General features: G+C 49.6%; 3 protein-coding genes across 3 annotated transcripts; all 3 read right to left on the bottom strand.

Annotated features, from left to right (window-relative positions):
* Positions 1–720: 720 nt before the first annotated feature.
* F5891DRAFT_1165860 (DNA-directed RNA polymerase II, subunit 3) lies at positions 721–2,341 on the bottom strand (the record flags this gene model as incomplete). Its single annotated transcript, XM_041365404.1, has 9 exons — positions 2,203–2,341; positions 2,103–2,153; positions 1,929–2,050; positions 1,773–1,878; positions 1,685–1,747; positions 1,552–1,631; positions 1,249–1,503; positions 1,186–1,221; positions 721–1,161 (listed from the first exon to the last, which is right to left on the bottom strand). Exons 1-9 carry the CDS (start codon positions 2,282–2,284, stop codon positions 721–723), a joined length of 1,236 nt encoding a protein of 411 aa, XP_041221108.1. The 5' UTR covers positions 2,285–2,341.
* A 118-nt stretch (positions 2,342–2,459) lies between these two features.
* F5891DRAFT_959934 (uncharacterized protein) lies at positions 2,460–3,907 on the bottom strand (the record flags this gene model as incomplete). Its single annotated transcript, XM_041375693.1, has 9 exons — positions 2,460–2,619; positions 2,676–2,721; positions 2,771–2,837; positions 2,889–2,959; positions 3,014–3,193; positions 3,247–3,312; positions 3,365–3,427; positions 3,480–3,708; positions 3,776–3,907. 9 exons carry the CDS (start codon positions 3,905–3,907, stop codon positions 2,460–2,462), a joined length of 1,014 nt encoding a protein of 337 aa, XP_041221107.1.
* A 1,017-nt stretch (positions 3,908–4,924) lies between these two features.
* Positions 4,925–17,038, bottom strand: F5891DRAFT_1114963 (uncharacterized protein). The gene is made up of 23 exons (XM_041363770.1): positions 16,933–17,038; positions 16,569–16,865; positions 15,401–16,504; positions 15,276–15,342; positions 15,044–15,223; positions 14,868–14,989; positions 14,340–14,819; positions 13,991–14,282; positions 13,460–13,936; positions 13,283–13,402; positions 13,163–13,231; positions 10,456–13,114; positions 10,232–10,405; positions 10,162–10,171; positions 9,823–10,113; positions 9,682–9,772; positions 9,560–9,635; positions 9,390–9,523; positions 7,204–9,339; positions 5,780–7,155; positions 5,549–5,731; positions 5,199–5,496; positions 4,925–5,146 (listed from the first exon to the last, which is right to left on the bottom strand). Exons 1-23 carry the CDS (start codon positions 16,969–16,971, stop codon positions 5,043–5,045), a joined length of 10,779 nt encoding a protein of 3,592 aa, XP_041221106.1. The 5' UTR covers positions 16,972–17,038; the 3' UTR covers positions 4,925–5,042.
* Positions 17,039–17,077: the final 39 nt, after the last annotated feature.

The following is a 17,077-nucleotide window of genomic DNA, read 5'->3' as shown; positions in this document are numbered from 1 at the left end:
GGCTCGCACACCATAAGGTACTCAAGTGATCCGAGCATCGCTAAGCGTCGACGATCTCCGTAGACTCGTTGACCCTCGGTAGACCCAAGCCTTGTGCTTACACCAAGTGTTGGCATTGTGGGCCGTAAGATTTAATTTAGGCTAATTTCCTTATCTGGGAAAGGAACAGTTGCTTACAATTGCAAAGTTTCATGATTGCCAATCATGACTAGACTAACGTGCTCTGCCCGATGCCCAACTTCGTGACTATACCTAGAACAATAAGGGGTGAGTATGGATGAGCTCCCCCTATTTCACTCGATGGGCCTACCAATCCCCCTATCAAGGAACTCGGAACTCGGAACGATCTGCTGGTAAGTTCAAGTGGCTGTGTATCAAGGTTGTCCGGAATTCTTATCTCTCCGTGATTCCTTCTCAATCGGGTCTCGACACCAGTTGACGTTGACTGCGCACAGGTCTTTCGAAAACACTTCCAAGTTTGCTTGACAACTCATTCTATTGAAATGACTAGCTCGACCTCCGCCCACTACTCCGAGATGCCTGGAACTCCCTCGCGAAGACCAATGCAAGTGCAGACATCTTTTTCTAACAGATCATTTGGGCATCGTCTGGTACTGGTAGTTCGAGCAAACGGCAAGACACACACCTGATCATCGATCAACCCTCACGAAAATACGGCCGTCCAAATCAAATGCGTGCGATTGAAAAAGTAAACACCCATCATAGATTCCAACCACTGGCTTGTTGACTAGGGCTACCCCAACCCTGTTGAGTAGACGTCCCCCAACCGCTCCCAGTTCCTGCATTCGGACTTGAAGCTCCCCATGCTTGAGCTGGACTCGTCCCCCAAGTAGTATTGGGAGCTCCTCCCGCATTTTGCGCAGGACTTGTTGCCCATGCACCAGTATTTCCCCCAGTATTTTGTGCTGGGCTAGTAGTGCCCCACCCACCGCTACCCCCACTAGTGCTCCAGCCGCCACCACCAGCAGGACTTGCATATCCAGCACCAGAAGCGGCATTCTGGCCCCAACCGCCATCACCTGGTTGCGGCGCCCAACCACCAGCAGAGACATGACCATTCACCCCAGCCTCTGCTCCATCCCCGCCAGTCGGCAGATCCACTCCTTCCTTCAAACCAAGTATTAGATTGGCAAGTTTGGTCTGTAACTCCGCAAGACCCTATACCATAGGAGCGGGGAGAGTGTGAGTTTGTTGATCGTACTGAAAGACATATAATGGGGCCCGCACCTTCATGATCACTTCCTGAGGCCCAAGACTTCCATCCGTCTCAACATCGAAATAAAATTTTCTTGGCTTCGCATTGAAGTCAAAAACTTCGTCGTCTCTTGGCGCCTCTTCTTCCTTTGCGTTTTCACCGACGGGCCACTCCGTCCGTGGATCTGTTTCATGCCAATATGTCGTGTGCCGCAATTTATTGTAGGGATCATATTCAAACGCAACTGCTGAACACGGTGACCACTTTGCGTGCTCCTTTGCTATACCCTGTTGAAACTGTGAGATCACAAGAACTACATAAAGGTGGCCGCGCACCTTTTTGGCGACGCATCGTAATTTAAGCTCTTGACCCTTCCGTATCTTGCAAATGAGGACTGGTGGTACGTCAGCCTTATCTGGGTGGCCGCCAAAGTAAGCACATGGATCCATCGAGAGAGGTAGGTCATACTTTTCCCCACCGGTTGCCCGAAATCCTCTCCCCTTTTCGTGAGCTCGTCGCCAGGAGTTTCTCCTTCAGTATAGGTGGGCGGTATGACCTCGAAGATGATTGCTAGTGACGTCCATTGTGCGATTATCATTACACGAGACGTCCAGCCTTAGCTCTATTGAGCAGTACTGGCAGCCAGACAGGCACAGGCAGTCCTGTACAAGCATCGTGAGGTGGACTATATGTGTGAAAGCGCGCGACGTACTCGAGTGTATCTTATACCTTCATCGCAGTTTGCGCTCACCAACGGGACCATTCCAATGCGATGTGCTATGAATTCATCGGGTAGCACTGTTGTATTTGCTTCTACCTCAACCATGTCGACCGCTAGGGGAAATTAGTCAAGACGCAGGGTATCACATGTTTTAAGGACACCGACCGATGGTTGGTATGTCTGCCTGTACTACACGTCGAAAAGAAGTTTGCGAATCTGCGTGTTTATTTCAGCAAAGTTCATCGCATGAAGCTGCTACGCGTACGCGAGGTCGACATTCTCAAGTACAAAATCCACTCGGTCTGGCTTGTAATCGCGTATTCGAACAATGGGTTCGTTGTCCTCATATGTCTGCATGACTGGTTGTGGGATGGAAGGACTTCAATCAAGTATTACAGTCGTGGTTTGGAGGTAAGCGGCATCTGAGTAAAACCCAATGCTCAGTGTAAAGAGGACCCCGTGCACCCAACAACCAATATTCCGAAAAGATAAGCAGATTACTACTAGCAGATGCTTAAAGGCTTAAAGCTTCGCTACGATCCTCTGCTCCTCGTCCTTGACACGCACAATCACCTTGCCCCACGTTTGTCGTCTCTCCAGTGCATCCAACCCTACTGTGACCTCGTCCAGGGAGAAGACTTTGTCGTATATTATAGGTTTAATGCGACCAGAAGCGAATAACCTCAAATCGATATCATTAGCAGGCGGGCGACCTCGAACAACACATATGTTACTCACCCTAGCAGTTCCTCCCATACTATGGGAATTCGAGATGGTTCCTTGGCTGTACAGATATCAGGCTCTGTCTAACCTTGAGGCAATATAAGACCTACAGGTATACAAGCCCCAGAAGATGCCCATAACACTAATATTCTTCAGTAGTACCATGTTTAGCGGAAGCTGCAGACGTGTTCGGTAAGCAGTAATGAATGCAAAGCAGATAATGCATACTTTCTCTATCTGGCCCGCAGCGAAGCCGACTACGAGGGCTCTCCCTTTGAAGGCGATGCATTTTAGTGATTCTGGCGGAAATGAGAGTTGTAGCTCCAGATCCTACTCGCGAAGATAGCACTCACCAGCAATTCGCCCAACTGGATCATAGACTACATCTACGCCTTTACCACCGGTGATCCGCAATACTTCTTTCTGCCAGTCCTTCTCTGTGTAGTTCACCGTATAATCAGCTCCCCCGTACGTCTTACAAATATCAAGCTTAGACTGCGATCCAGCTGCAGCAATGACTGTGGCACCTAGTGCTGATGTATACGGTAAATCAAAGGACGGAAATCCATTTCGGAAGAGGACAAACCTTTGGCCAATTGAACAGCAACAATGCCAACACCGCCGGCAGCTGCATGGACGAGGATAGATTCGCCTGGAATGGATTGTTAACGCACGAGCAAGACATACTTGATGACTGGATTCACCTGGCTTGAGCTCTGCACGACCAACCAGAGCCTCGTAACTAGTCGGCCATGTAATGAATAGTCCTAGCACATGTGGAAATTCGGGCGAGTGACCATAGTTTTGGGCTCAACACACCTGCACCCTGATCGTAAGTCATGTTATCCGGAAGCCTATTTGCAGCCTGCCATTTGACAGCCACTTTATCTGCAAAACATCCTTGTGCTTGACCAAAAACTCTGTCGCCAGGCTTGTAGGGACAACCCTTTGGAATCGGAGAGTCTTCGGCGACTTTGCCAGCGAACTCCGCACCGAGGGTGAAAGGAAATGGAGGTTTGACTTGGTATTTTCCTTGAGCTTGCAATATCTATTAACGTATGATGAGAACTGCGTCAGAGAACAACTGGAGATATTGTGGAAACGATGCATCTCACATCGAAGAAATTCAGAGCTGACGAATATACATCCACAATTATCTCGTCGCCTGCGGCTTTCGGCTCTGGCGCATTGTCGACAAGCTTGAGCTCAGACGGATGGACCCACTTATTCACCACATACGCTCGCATGTTGTGATGACGATTAGACAGAAACACTTGAGTTCAAGGCGGTATTGCTAACTCACAATAACCGGTTGTCCTTCCACGTGGTCAGGGTTGCCGGAGGTCTAGACCTAAGCCGGTCTGTGTGCTCCCTGGTAGGGTATCCGAGATTCGCCTAGAGATGATCTGGTTGGATTCTTTCTGAAGTAAGATGGTGCATATAATATTGCTGAACGAAGCCCCCTCGCGTCACACCCACGCACGCAGCATTGCAGTTCTTTGCCTCTGGCATATTCTCTCACTAGGCTGATCTCGGCAGAACACAATCCATGCAATGGTGTAATCTCTTAATTGACACAGCGCACTATAAAAACCGGAGGCTACGCGCCATACTACGTGATGCACACTCGTGAAGAGGTTGACAATACTATCACCGCCGAGATCATTGAAGCATCTCCTCTCTAGATCTCTTGACCGAGCCTCATGATGCAAATGATCTTCTTGTTGGCCCAGAGAGTATCTCGCCTGATGATGTTGCTGTTGAATTTGCAGTTCTCGAAGAGTTGAAGAGGACCGAAGAAGTTCAAAGCATTGATGAAGTTGGCGTGCTCGAGGGAAATGCTTTTGGTTTGGACGAGGTGTCGAACAAGGAATATACCACAGGCTATTCAAGGTGGAGGTTAATTGCAACTTTGGTGAGGATGATGGATGGGACGAGGTACTAACGTTGATGTTATTATCTATTACTAGGAATGTCATAACCCTACATGCATAGTCTAGAGTTTTGCTCACAAGTTACAACTGACTCTTAAGTAGTTCTGCCTCCTACACTGTCTGGACGGCCAGCAGTGCTTGCCACTGGTAGGCGACCAGTTCAGCGTGCTCAATTGTTCACCGGCATGATATAGCCTACTCGCAGTCCTCAGATCTCATCCACTCGGCATCGATGTTGGCTTTTCTGTCTCGCAGGGTGAGCGCTAGCCCCAGGTCCACTAACAATCCCGGTCGATGATAGGAAAGAAGCAAACGTTTGATAATATCAATGGGCAAAGAGCCAACAAGAACTTCCAAAAGTGCTGAGGAATATGCAATTGCTTATATATACAATGTGTGTTTCTACATGTCGGTGATCAATATCTATTCTCCATTGAGATACTCTGCATCATGCAAATCCGAATCCTTCCCCGCCCTCGTTAATGGCGAGTAGTAATTGTTGTCGCAACATCTCGTACGAAGAATATTGCGGCAAGTCAATCTGATTGAAGCCTGAAAGAACAAAGTTAGAAAATGAAATACAATCGCATACGGGGGGCCTTACAAGTGTGGGCCTGTGGCAATCGATCCGGGTCTCCATATGCGCGATGAATGGAGAATCTCTGAACGCCCTGAACACCTTGTAGATCCACGAAACCACCAAGCGGTACCCGTGAAGTACCAGTAGCAAAACTAAGGACCTTGGCTCGCTCCTCTCGATTAAAGGATTTGAGAGCTCTCCACCACCAAACTATCACGGGGTCAGAGCTTGTGTAGCCACTGTACTCAGTAGCTGCGCGCCATTCGTCGACGTCGATATCAGGAGTGCCGGAGATGAGTAGCTCAAGCTCTTGCTCATTAAACTAAGAGAATACGTGAGCATGCATGCCATAGTTGGTCATGAAACACACTTACGATTGTGATAAGCTCATTTGGAATGATCTCCTGGAAGCCTGCTACAAGATTCTCAATTTGTTTGCTGATTGACGAATATAGTCGGAAATTTGCGGAGAGCTGCACAAACTCTCGCTTGTTCTCCTGCGTTACGGGTATTGACTCTCCGCCCTCCTTTAAAGCAAAGATACGATTCACACCGAACTGTTGGGAAGATTAGCCACGAGTAGAATGCAAGGAAGATTATCAAACCTCATCCGCTTCGACGCTAAATGTCAAGTCCAGGGGTGTTGGATCATTATCCAAAATCCAGCACAACGAGTTATAGTACGCGGGATCAACCCACTCGACGTCCCGGTAGTCCACGGGTTTTCCCAAGAGCTGCCTGTATATGCTTTTCGCAAAGTAGGCGTCTAGGAGACGGCCATCATAGATCGCCTTCCCAATGATGCGGCCTACAAATTTGAAGAAAGACAGATGCTCGGGATTGACCCATGAGTTCTTGTTAGGCTGGTAAGTGAGACGGTCGGCCGCGCAAGGTTGGAAGAGAGCGTTATTAGGATCGAACATCTGACGTGCCAGGATCTGAAACCATTCTCGGGTAACGCCACCAGCATCCACGCCCTCCTCGTCATAGAAGCGTACGCTAAGTTTGCCATGTTTGATCTGCTCTCCCGTCTTGCGCTGAAGGTACTGGAAACTATCCTCGAACACTCTGGCTCGGCGTACGTTTAGCTGGAGCGTGCCCTGGTGTTCACGGGGGTGCGGGCGACGGTGAAGTTGCTGAGTGAAATAATTTCGTTTGTTGTCGAAGTCGAGGACACGGGGATTATGTACCAGCAAGGAGAATGAGCCGCTCATCAAAGACGGATTATTGCGGACCATGAGATTCAGCACCTTGCGGTGCGCATCCGTAAATGACACGAAGAGGTCCTCCATACTCTCCCGAGAAGTCGTTGGAGAGCGAGGAGATGCTGCTGCTCGAAGGGCACGAGCCCCGGCCGACTTTGATCCTACGTATTTGCACACTACCATCAGTGCCTCGATCAGAGGGAGCAGTACAATTGCCATGTGCTCCAGCTCTGGCTTCTCTTCAATCGTAGACAGACAATCTCCTAAGCGTCTCCAAAGAGGTGCGAAATGGAAGGATTCGTAGATAGTCTGCACCTTTTCAGCATCTTCACTTTTCCGAGTTTCGTCTGTCACGGGACCAACCACGCGGGGCGTGTACATATAGTCAATGGTTTTGAGAACCCGTAGAAGCTTCGTCTGGTCTGAGGATGGCGACGAGAATTTCGGTGCGACGGAGGATGCCAAGACATCATCGCGTGAGCTCGTCAAGGCACTCACGAGATCGCCCAGGTCAGCAAGGATGGTATGTCCACAGTCCTGCGCCTTTGTTTTAAGCTCCTGCGCGATTATATCGCGCGCGTCAGGAATGTGTGAGAGATTTTGTATCAAGGCAAGAGACTGCTGGAAGGTGCGTGATGAGCATTCTCCGACCGCAAGAATGTTCACGATCAAACGCAACACCGAATGGGGGATTTGTGGGGGAACAGCAAGTAAGGGTTTCACATCTGTCTGAGTTTCTACTGGGACATCAGGCTTAAGAGGTTCAACTGACGCTGCTGTCAATGGACATCAGATTTGATGTGGACCCATAATTGAAAACTGACCAGTTGATTCGTGGGCCTCGGCATCCCCAGAGGTAATCGTTGCAGGTGCACCAGCAGGTGCCACAGAAGTGGAAGTCTCTGGCGCAACGTCATTTGACTGCTCCTTCTTATCCGATTTAAGACTTGTCAGAGGTTTGGTGACCGTCGATAAGAGCGTCACGACGGAATCCATTGTCGAGGGTGTTTTGAGGAGTGATTGTCGGTCAAGAAGGCCAAGAAGTAATACAATTGGGAAATGCGTCTGGGGCATTGGTTTCTCCTTGCCTTTACCTTTCCTAGAGGGCATCTTCCTCAAACCGGCCGGGAGCTCATGTTCGGTCAAGAAGAATAGCGACGACTGTTCATTTGAACTGACGATGTAGGTCATAGCTTCTAGGCAACGCTGCACGACGAGGTCTGGGACTGTCTCGATCTGGAAGCCGCCAATCGCCACTGGTGTGCTGAGGTCCGCTGCTGTTTTCACCTTGGCAGCGGCTTTAGGTGTTTGAAGCACCGCAGATTTTGGAGTACGAGTTGTCATTTGCGCGAAGCTCTTGTCCACAGCAGCCAGGTCCCCTGGGCCACTTTGGAGAATACTGAGAAGAAGATTGAATAGTTCAGAACGGGTCTTGCTATTTTCGCAGATGTTGACCAAGATCTTGAAAAGCAGATTCTTCTTTAGAACGTGAGGGAAGAAGAGTAGGCGAACGAGCGTCGCTACCCCAGCCTTGTCGAGAAGCTGAATAGCATCGCGCGGGGCGGGGACTTTGCGAGGTGGGAGAGGGCGTTGAGCAGTAGCAGTAGTTCTGAGAGTGCGAGCAGCGATACCGCCTCGAGATCCATTTACCTCATCGCGGTAAACACCAGCCTCTGCAATCATGTAAGACGGTAGAGTTTGCAACAAACCATCATCAGAATCCATCAGAACAACTTGTCGGAGCTGTGGATCCAAACTAGCAATAAAGCTTGCCGGATCAATATCCGCTGCAACTCCTGGAGGGCCTTGTGTGGGTGCAGGCACTGGAGCATGTCTGGACTGCTCCATCCTTTCTTGTTGGATGAGTTCGGCTCTAATTTCCGGTGGCAAGGCATCAAGAAACTCTGGACTGATTTGGGAGTCGGCCGGGCGCTCAACCCTTGCTGCGCGTTGGTCCCGTACATGTTGGTTGATGACCTCTTCTCGTATATCGTCAGGTAAGGCTTCAAGGAAAGTCGGATCAATGCCCATGTCAGTGATATCCACCTCGCTACCATGGATCATCACAATAACACGCTCAGAGGGAGCAGGTTGAGAAGGCCCTGGCACTTCTCCTGCAGCGGTGATTTCCGAGGAGGCTTCTGGAGCTCGAGCTGCGACATGCTCGTCAGAATGCGGAGCAAGGGAGTGTATATCACCCATTTCTACATCAGAGTTCGAAGCAATGGTGGTCAGAGGTGGTGGATCAGATGTGATAGGCTCGGGCTGTGCATTCGCAATATTTTCCGGACTTGTATGAGAGGCTACCATGCCAGAAGTTGCAGCCTCCTCAACCCCAGTGCGATCAGCTTCCAATTGGCGCGCTTCCGCTTCTTCTGCTTTGATCTGAGCTTGACGCTTCTGCTGTTCCCTCTGTTGTGAGGCCTCGATAGCGGCTGGAAGTAACGCTATGATGACATGGTTGCCCAGCCTATTTGCTCTTTCGGAAACGTGCTTGCCGTTCAACGTCTTGGCTTCTTCGGTCCACCTTTGTATTGTCAACAGGGGATCGAACGCGCGAGAATCGCCACGGGAATCGCTTGGTCGAGACACACGATCCACCCGCACACCGTCGACTCTGACCCCAGTGAATAGAGTAGCGCCCCTTCGGCCAAGGAATCCTCGGCCATCCACCATGGCACCAGGAGTGACATCCACTCTTATGGCTTCCGGACCATGACGGTCTATGATGGTTTGAAAGATCTGACCTCCATCACCCCCAATGATGTCTTCGATGGAGTGTATAAGGTCATGTTGAACGCCCCCAGCTGCGCCCCTGTGAGAGCGGCGAGCCACGCGAGTTAAGCCAACAGGACGGTTCGTGCCTGTAGAGGCATCCAAAAGAAGGGGGTGGACAGTAGCTTCTGGTAGCGCAGCTGATACATGTCGAGGACGACCGAATACTTGAACGTCCTCGCCCGCTTTAAGCACGACTTAGTTTTCGAATGAAAAAAAAAGTTCCTTCACCTACTGTTACGGCGCCTGCGAATGAAGGGATCCCGGTCATCAAGCTCTTCCCCCTCAAGGTCAACAGCACCGGTGAATCTGAATCCCCCATCTTGGATGATGCCTTGCACATCAATGACACCCATTTCATCATGGAAACTGAACGACGGGTGAGTAATAGCATCATAGCGATACAACATGACTTGCTCTTCATCGTCTGATAATATATCAGGTTCTTCTCCTTGATCTGCATGAATGACAGCAACTGGTTCTACCAATGCTCAGCAAGAGATTTTGTCAAAGTATAGATGAATTACCTCCGTGTTCGTCCTCCTCCTCTTCCTCCTCCTCTTCTTCCTCTTCTTCATCAGCAACTTCATCATCTTCGTCATCCCCTCCCCGGATATCCTATGAAATCCGTAAGAGAAATGAAAACATCTCAACTGTCGTAGACTTACCTGCCACATGATCTCTTCATCACCCTCTTCACCAGCTGCAGGCTCATCATCATCCTCGCCGTCCTCATTCTCGACCAAGTCATCTTCCTCGTACTCTTCGTCTTCGTCGTGCCATTCACCTCCGTTGCTGTCTTCGTCATCATCATCCCCGCCACCTTCCAATTCATCCTCAGAATCTGACGTCGCTGCGCTATCAGTCTCATCGCCATACTCCATTTCAACGTCTTCATCCTCGTCGTCGTCTCCTTCAGCCATTTCATCCTCTTGTGCATAATTGATATCTTCCATCTCCTATAATCACCGTTATTGGATATCAAGAATGACTTAGAACTCACTCACGCCTCCGAACCTATAGACGACATAACCAAAGTGAGCGGGGGTTGAGCAGTGAATAAGGGTTCCGACTTACATGCCTAGAGCAGAAGTTCTATACAGATCGGGAGTCTCTTCTCGATCGTCGTCATCCACATCAATGTTCTCATCTTCATCCTCGTCCTCGGAGACTACGCTGTGGGAAACCTTTCCATCGCCACCGTCTTTGGCCTTTTCAGTTGCGCGACTCATCTTGATGGCAATCCGTGTGCTTTATTTGAATGATAAGCGCCTGATCGTATCGTGCACGATTACACTCACAGGTTTTCCATTGGCCTAAGGATCGATGCCACAAGACCACGAACATTCGGGTAGTTCAGGTCAACTTCAGCTAGTGCGCTGGTCAAGATTGAGACAAAGTTTTTTTCCAACATGATCTTCGCAATGTGCGTTGTACTCTCGTCCTGCGATTTGCGGCTGCCGTTGTTGAAGCGTACAGTAAGAAGTCGGTTGCATAGATCCGCCAAAGCGAGAAGGTGCCCGTATCTCGCATCCACAGTGTCCTGTAATGTGAACTCCTTGATGGCTCGACTAATGGCTTCTAGGGTGAATTTGCGGACTGAGATCAAGTCCGCGGAAACATCCTTGGATTCCACCCCTGCAGAGCTGTCGACGCAGAGAGCCACAAGTACGGACATTGCACAAGTACAAAGAGAGAACGCTTGGTTCGCTTTCGCATATGGCTGGGAAGCAATGGTTTTAAAGCTTATGAGGTCAGAAAGGAAGAACTGGAGGACAGCTGCGCGATGTTTGGTAGTGGGATCTTTGGCAGGAGTTGACATTTTCTTTTTCGGAGAGTAGGATAAGAACGCGAGTTTGCAGGCGTCGTAGGAAAAAAGCAATTCTGTGAGGCATTGCATAATAAAGCAGCAGTACGAATGCCGGTCTTGATCGTTTAGATCATCCATGCTTGCATCAACGCTCTCGGAAGGGCTCTGTGTTGCATCTTCGCGCTTCGTTGTGACATCATTATCAGAAGAAGAGCGCACATTCTTCATCAACTCGCTTATAAGGAAATGTACCATTGTCTCCAAAGCCTCTGTGTCAGGCTCATGAACATCCGGCGGCGCTTGTTGGTCGATCTGCATGTCATTACGCTCTGCGGTTTCAATGTTGGTGCTCGGCTGCGGAGTTCCAGGCTTGAGGGTAACATGATGGACTGCGGAGAAAGGTTGCTGAAGCTGGCAAAGGTCCTGAGTTGCCTGGATAAATGTAGATGGATCTCTGAGAGCCATTGAACTGCAATTACGCATATATCCTGAGATGTCAATTATCCTTGTGCGTGGCTGAGAGAATAGCCGCTTGATTTCTTGCTTCATGATGTGTTGAAGCACAGATAACCCCTCAGCGATGTGGCGAAGTATGATCACCGCATAAGATTGACCACCAGGAACAGCAGATCCTTTGAGATGTGAAAAGATATGGGGAAGTCCATCGTGCTTGATGAGTTCAGATGCTGTGCCGTGATCTCTTGTGAGCAAGACTAGGAGGCGCAGCGTAGACAACAGCTCATCCCTAGGGAGGTCGGGATCAGCTAGTAACCGGAGGCAGAAATCGAATATAATGGGTCGGGCATCAGCATATGCTGGGCCAGCAGAAATGTTAGGAGTGGTCACGGGTTCATTCTCTTTCGGCACAGCAGCAGTAAAGGGCTGCTCGCCTATGGTGAACAAAGCTTCCGTCACAAGGAGGTGAGAAGCCAACCACTTTGGATGAGATGAAGCTTCGCGGACAGAATTTGACAGGAGTAGAGCTAAAAGGGTGTCCATCAAGCTTTGTCCAAGGGCTTGCGGGAGCGTTGGGGATTCTGAGAGAACTATTGCAAGTAACCGACATCTAGCAGCCAGCGGTTGTTCATGAACGTCATAAGCCGCAGGTGAGAATGATTGTATGTCGTCAATCAACGTGCGAATCGACTGCTCCTGGAGTTCATCAGTTGGGTGCGTGAATGCCCGATGAACCTCGAATATCAACGAAGGATGTTCATCAACCAGTTGCAAGGCCTTTCGAGGTAGCTCTTTCTTCAAATTCGCCCTTGCCTCGTCGAGATCTTTCCGTAATTCCTCCAGACCCTTCCCTTGCTCTTCGCTAGTCGATTGGGGAGGCGGGGTAGACTCGGCTGGAAGAGCCGGCGGGGCAGCGTCCTCGACATCCATCTCTTCATCAGAGGGATCCTCGTCGCCTCCGTCCGCAAGGGCATCACCTGTCTCATCTTGCTCCGCGGCAGATCCGTTTGGCTGCGGGTCAGGGGGAAATGGGTAAGGCTGGCTCAGGAGTAGTTCGGTCGCGGCATTGACATTATTATGAGTGCGGGCAAGAGCACGTTCGGCAGCAGAGCGAGGGAATCCCATATCAGTGAGCTGACGGATACGATTTTCATCTGGCCCAGCGGCCCTAATATGAAAGCCGTTACCAGCAGGAGGGCCAGTTCCGCTATTGAGACCTTCTGGGGAAGCATCCCCCTTGAGCTCTTCATTCTCACCTGCCGTCACCTCGAGCATGATCTGAACGACCGACCTGACCAATGTCAAAGGGGATGAACGAAGCCAAGAAGCTTCCCAGATCCTACGTAGCAGGGGTATGCTCTCGAGGCGAAGCTCGACAAGGAAATGGTGAGGCTCAAAATAACCGGATTCCGTATCTTTCTTCTCCCGAGTTGTGACTAGTGACGTTTGGCCAGACTCGACCAGTGGCTTCGAAGAAAGTAATGGGTGCAAAAGATTCAATGCAACCTTCAGTCCTCCCTGCGCATGAGCAAGTTCCTGCTGCATAGTTTCTGTTCGATCTTCAGGTTTCACTGCCGTTACGCCATCGACCAAGTCAGTGAAGTATCTGCAGATTGTGAAGATGGCTTCCAAGCCCTTTGCACGCTGAAAAGCAAGGAGCAACACGGTATGAAGAGTGGGATTCATCGTCCGCTCTGTAGAACATCAGTTCGAGTACGAGAGGAGAAGCAACGAGTACATACCGTCGACAACTAAGATCGTCGCAAGTCCCAACATGACACTGTGATAGTCTAGGCAACAGACTCGATCGCCTACGAAGGTTACAGTGAGCAGGCAATCATCTTTTTGGGGCACATTAATACCTTCGACCTCGTACTTTAGATGCTCCACCATGATCTCTGCAATAGTTGCTGAGGCAGATAGAATCTGTTTCTTCTGAGTTGCATCGGGATTTCGCCTCGCATAGAACAACTTTACGATAGCTGAAAGAATACATTCAGTCATTTGCCTTGAAAGTTAGGTAGAACCATAAAACGAACCCTGGAAAAAGGGAGCCAAAGCGCTTGGAAGACCATGCGTTAGGTGCTTGAGAGCCTTGGCATTCTTCTCTCGCGATGTGTCTATCTTCGGTGATGTAGGCGACGATGACTGTGCGGGTAACACCAATCCCGGCTGAACACCGTTGGCAATAACGCCAACATTGGGCTCAGGGAGAGGTATCGAACCATGGCTAGGCGATCTCCCTAAGGGAGATCCCTGACTGCTCGGACCCACCTCCATCCCCTTGGCCACCATGTCGGCTTTGAACACGATGTTTTCCCACACTGATGCACGGTGGAGGGCACCTAGCTCTTTGACGACTTTCGGCGGATCGCTCATGAGAATCTGAAGAAGTCCGATTGCAGACCTTCCGTGTGCATAGCCAGCAGTAGAGAAAACATCAGCCAAGACAGTGATGCGGATGTGAAGGGCCACCAGGCTCCGGAATTGTTGATTTGCTGCACCTTCCTGTTCCTCTTTAGAACATGTTTGAGCAAGCTCTCACTATCACATCGCGGAAAAAAGATTACCTGTAAGATCAATGAAAGGCGCCAACATGGAGTGGGACTGAGGAGTCGCCCAGAAACTTCGAGAGTCGGAAAGGGAATTCTCCACAAGTTTTGAAAGATGGCGAAGTGCCTGATTGGGTTCTACGTCCGCCATCGTCCGAATAACTTGTACTAGCGAGTCTGAAGCAACACTATTCGCATAATCATATGGAAGGCATGGCAAGGCAGTGAGCCTGCCAATACGCTCGAGACCCTCGACATTCTTGATGAAATCTCTGCAATGCTGCGTATGTTGAAACAGACCCTCAAGAAACTGCCAAGTACAAAATACCGTGAATGCTAGTTTGAGAAAGAAGTATGCACAACTCACTCGGCACAAGACATCTACATAAAGAACTATGTTATTGTCATGACTCCTCAGCAAATCATCGTCAGATGCGTCCCCTTGAGCATCAGAACGAACGTCACTTTCCACAACATCCATCAGAATGATATCGCTTTTGTCGTCCTTGTCGTCCTTGTCCGTAGTTTGCGACGCAAGCATGAGACCATACCACTCTTTCTTGTCCTCGGGAATCACGAAAGCATTCCCGAGATCCTCGATTTTACTCAACGCAGACTTGACAGCATCAAAAATAGGAGTTTTGAGTGTTGGATGGTGACGGATCAACTCGTCAATGGCGGTGCCCATTAGTACGGCGTTTTCCTTTTCACGAAGGACCTTGATATGGCTCTCAGAAGTGAAGATCGAGATAATGCCAGGTATGACGCTTGGGCGAGTTGCAAGCTGATCCTGACCGACTTGATTGAGGCAAAGCGCCCCGATTGCATTGGGAATAGCTTGGATGAGCTGAAGGAAGGTGTAAGTTAGTGCAAATCGTAGAAAGATAGTACTCACTTCAATGACAGGTTCCAAACCTGCTTCGATCACCTTATAAAACACCTGAGGCAAGCCTGCTTCTTGAATCGTCGCAAGCGACGTCGGCTCGTTATGAATAAATGTGGCCATTATGTTCATGGCTTTCATCGGCATTGATTAATCAATCAAACCTGCATAACATACAGGGTGCTCACCAAGAGGCAGAAGATTGGGACCAAACAGGCCACGATATTCCATGATCTTCTTGATTGATTGTGGCAGAGTGGAATCAATGAGGCCGCGCAGCCCTTCAGATGTACCGGTTGACTGCATCATGCGATGTATGGAGCGTAACGTGTGTTTGAGGACAGCGGCCCTTGGAACTGGAAGTTGTCCTGCGGCCATTATCTTACTTTGTTCTAATCCTAACTCACAACAGTCACTCACCGTACGAACCAAATAAGTCCCTGGAGCGCTCGTTGCCGTACATAGTGATATCAAAGTCGACCTCGTGCTGGTCAGATTTTGAGAAGTGAGATGATTGGCTCGAGGGTGATCCATCCTATGCTTACCTGGATCCTGGCTACCAAGACTTCGACCCCACGGGAGTTTGAAAATACCTGGAACGCATTTGAGAAAGCGTAGAGGATGTTATCCACCAATTGCATAGCCTTCGAGACCATCTGGAGTCTCTGAGCCAACTTATTCTCCATGATCTGAACCAATAAGGGAACCAGGCCTGCGCTAACAAGCATATTTCCCCCGTTGACATGCTGCGCAAGGTAGGTCACAAATGAAAGAAGAGACTCGACGAAGGTAGCTGAGATTCTGCTCTCCGGACTGCTAACCTCCAAGATAGTCTTTCGCAGAAGCGTCATGATGATCCCATGGTTGACGGCAGCATTTACGGCACCCAGCACCTCGGTCACCTTGCCTCGGTACCTAGCGATCGAGTCCAGTGCTGAGATAGCCGCTGTCTGCACAGGTATCGAAACCCCACGATCCAACTGGAGTAGTTCAGCGATGTGGGTAGTGAGATCCGGCTCATACAGGAAAAGTGTCGATGATGCTTGAGTCTCGTTGTGTGTATGGCCATAGATGGCGATGCAAATCAGTCGTATGACGACAAGCTCCTCTCTCATAATTTCGTTGCCGCTGGTAAGTGCCTTGGCAGATCGAACACGACAAAGGAGTTCAAACTTGTCATCGTTATTCAGCGGATGCGTCTCCAATACATCCGCCATGATTTCCATGACTGTCTTGTTCTTCAGGGTCTCTTCGTCAATATGAATGGTAGACGCATATGAGTGTGAAGTCGAGGGCGGAACGGAGAGTTTGCGAGGACTGGACGGTATGGCTTCGCTGTGATCGGTTTCCTTCCCATGTCCCTTCTCCTTCGGGTCAGTTCGGTAACAAACGAAACTTACATCACGAGCTTCGGCAGGCAGAACATCAACCTGCGACAGACCGTTTGCACTGACAAGATCCAGCAAGCTTATTCCATGTTCGTGGATATGAGGCCACCGCTTGGAAAGGGAGAGCAAACGGGGTGTGGATATGCTAAGAGCTGTCGATACCGCGGGCTGAGCGGAGTATTGTTGTGCGGGGCGAAGGAGAAGGCTTAGTGCCAGCGTAAGCACGTCAAGATCTGATGTAAACAGCAGGGAATTAAGCCTCTGAGATTGAGTGCATGATAGCAATGATTAAACACAGGTTGACGATTGAATGAAAAGGACGCACATCATAGGAGTTGAAGGTTTTGCGATTGGTGGAGTTCTCCAACAGAAGCCTCTCAAACCTAAGAATATGGCTTATAGTTTTCTTCGTCGCTGGAGTGAAAACGTTTATCTGCAACTTGTCCACATCGTAATCCCGGATGGCTTCCTCTAGGATGACATCGAACTTATCAAGGACCTTAGTCCAAGCGTTGAGATCAGATCGCGGCCATTTCCAGGTGTCAATATCGGCCAAAATGTCGGCAAGATCATCGTTTGGGGTGTTTACGAGCTTTGTGACAAGCTCTGCTACTTGAGGGTGCTGAAAACGCCACGACCCTGGTCAGATACCAGTTGTTTCGCCTGAGAATAAGATCTAGACTACTGACCGGGGAGACCGCCCTCTTTGATTTCTGAGATATCTTCATTGATCCGCAGCGAATGCGGGAAGATGAAGTTGAGGCTTCAGTTCTGAATTAAAAAGCTCGACTGTAGAAGATAGGAAACTAAATGGAGGGGAGTTGACGACGTAAC

The sequence above is a fragment of the Suillus fuscotomentosus genome (assembly GCF_016647785.1).
Source record: "Suillus fuscotomentosus strain FC203 chromosome Unknown F5891scaffold_65, whole genome shotgun sequence".
Taxonomy (NCBI): domain Eukaryota; kingdom Fungi; phylum Basidiomycota; class Agaricomycetes; order Boletales; family Suillaceae; genus Suillus; species Suillus fuscotomentosus.
This window is presented reverse-complemented; position numbering and strand designations above follow the sequence as displayed.

Bases quoted from the DNA above. Each gene is read 5' to 3' on its own strand.
- F5891DRAFT_1114963 (XM_041363770.1), bottom strand. From the start codon at position 16,971: ATGAAGATATCTCAGAAATCAAAGAGGGCGGTCTCCCCG. The intron at 14,820-14,867 runs GTGAGTACTATC...ACCTTCCTTCAG, and splicing joins GTTTGGAACCTGTCATTGAA to CTCATCCAAGCTATTCCCAA. The intron at 13,403-13,459 runs GTTCGTTTTATG...GTATTCTTTCAG, and splicing joins TTTGGCTCCCTTTTTCCAGG to CTATCGTAAAGTTGTTCTAT.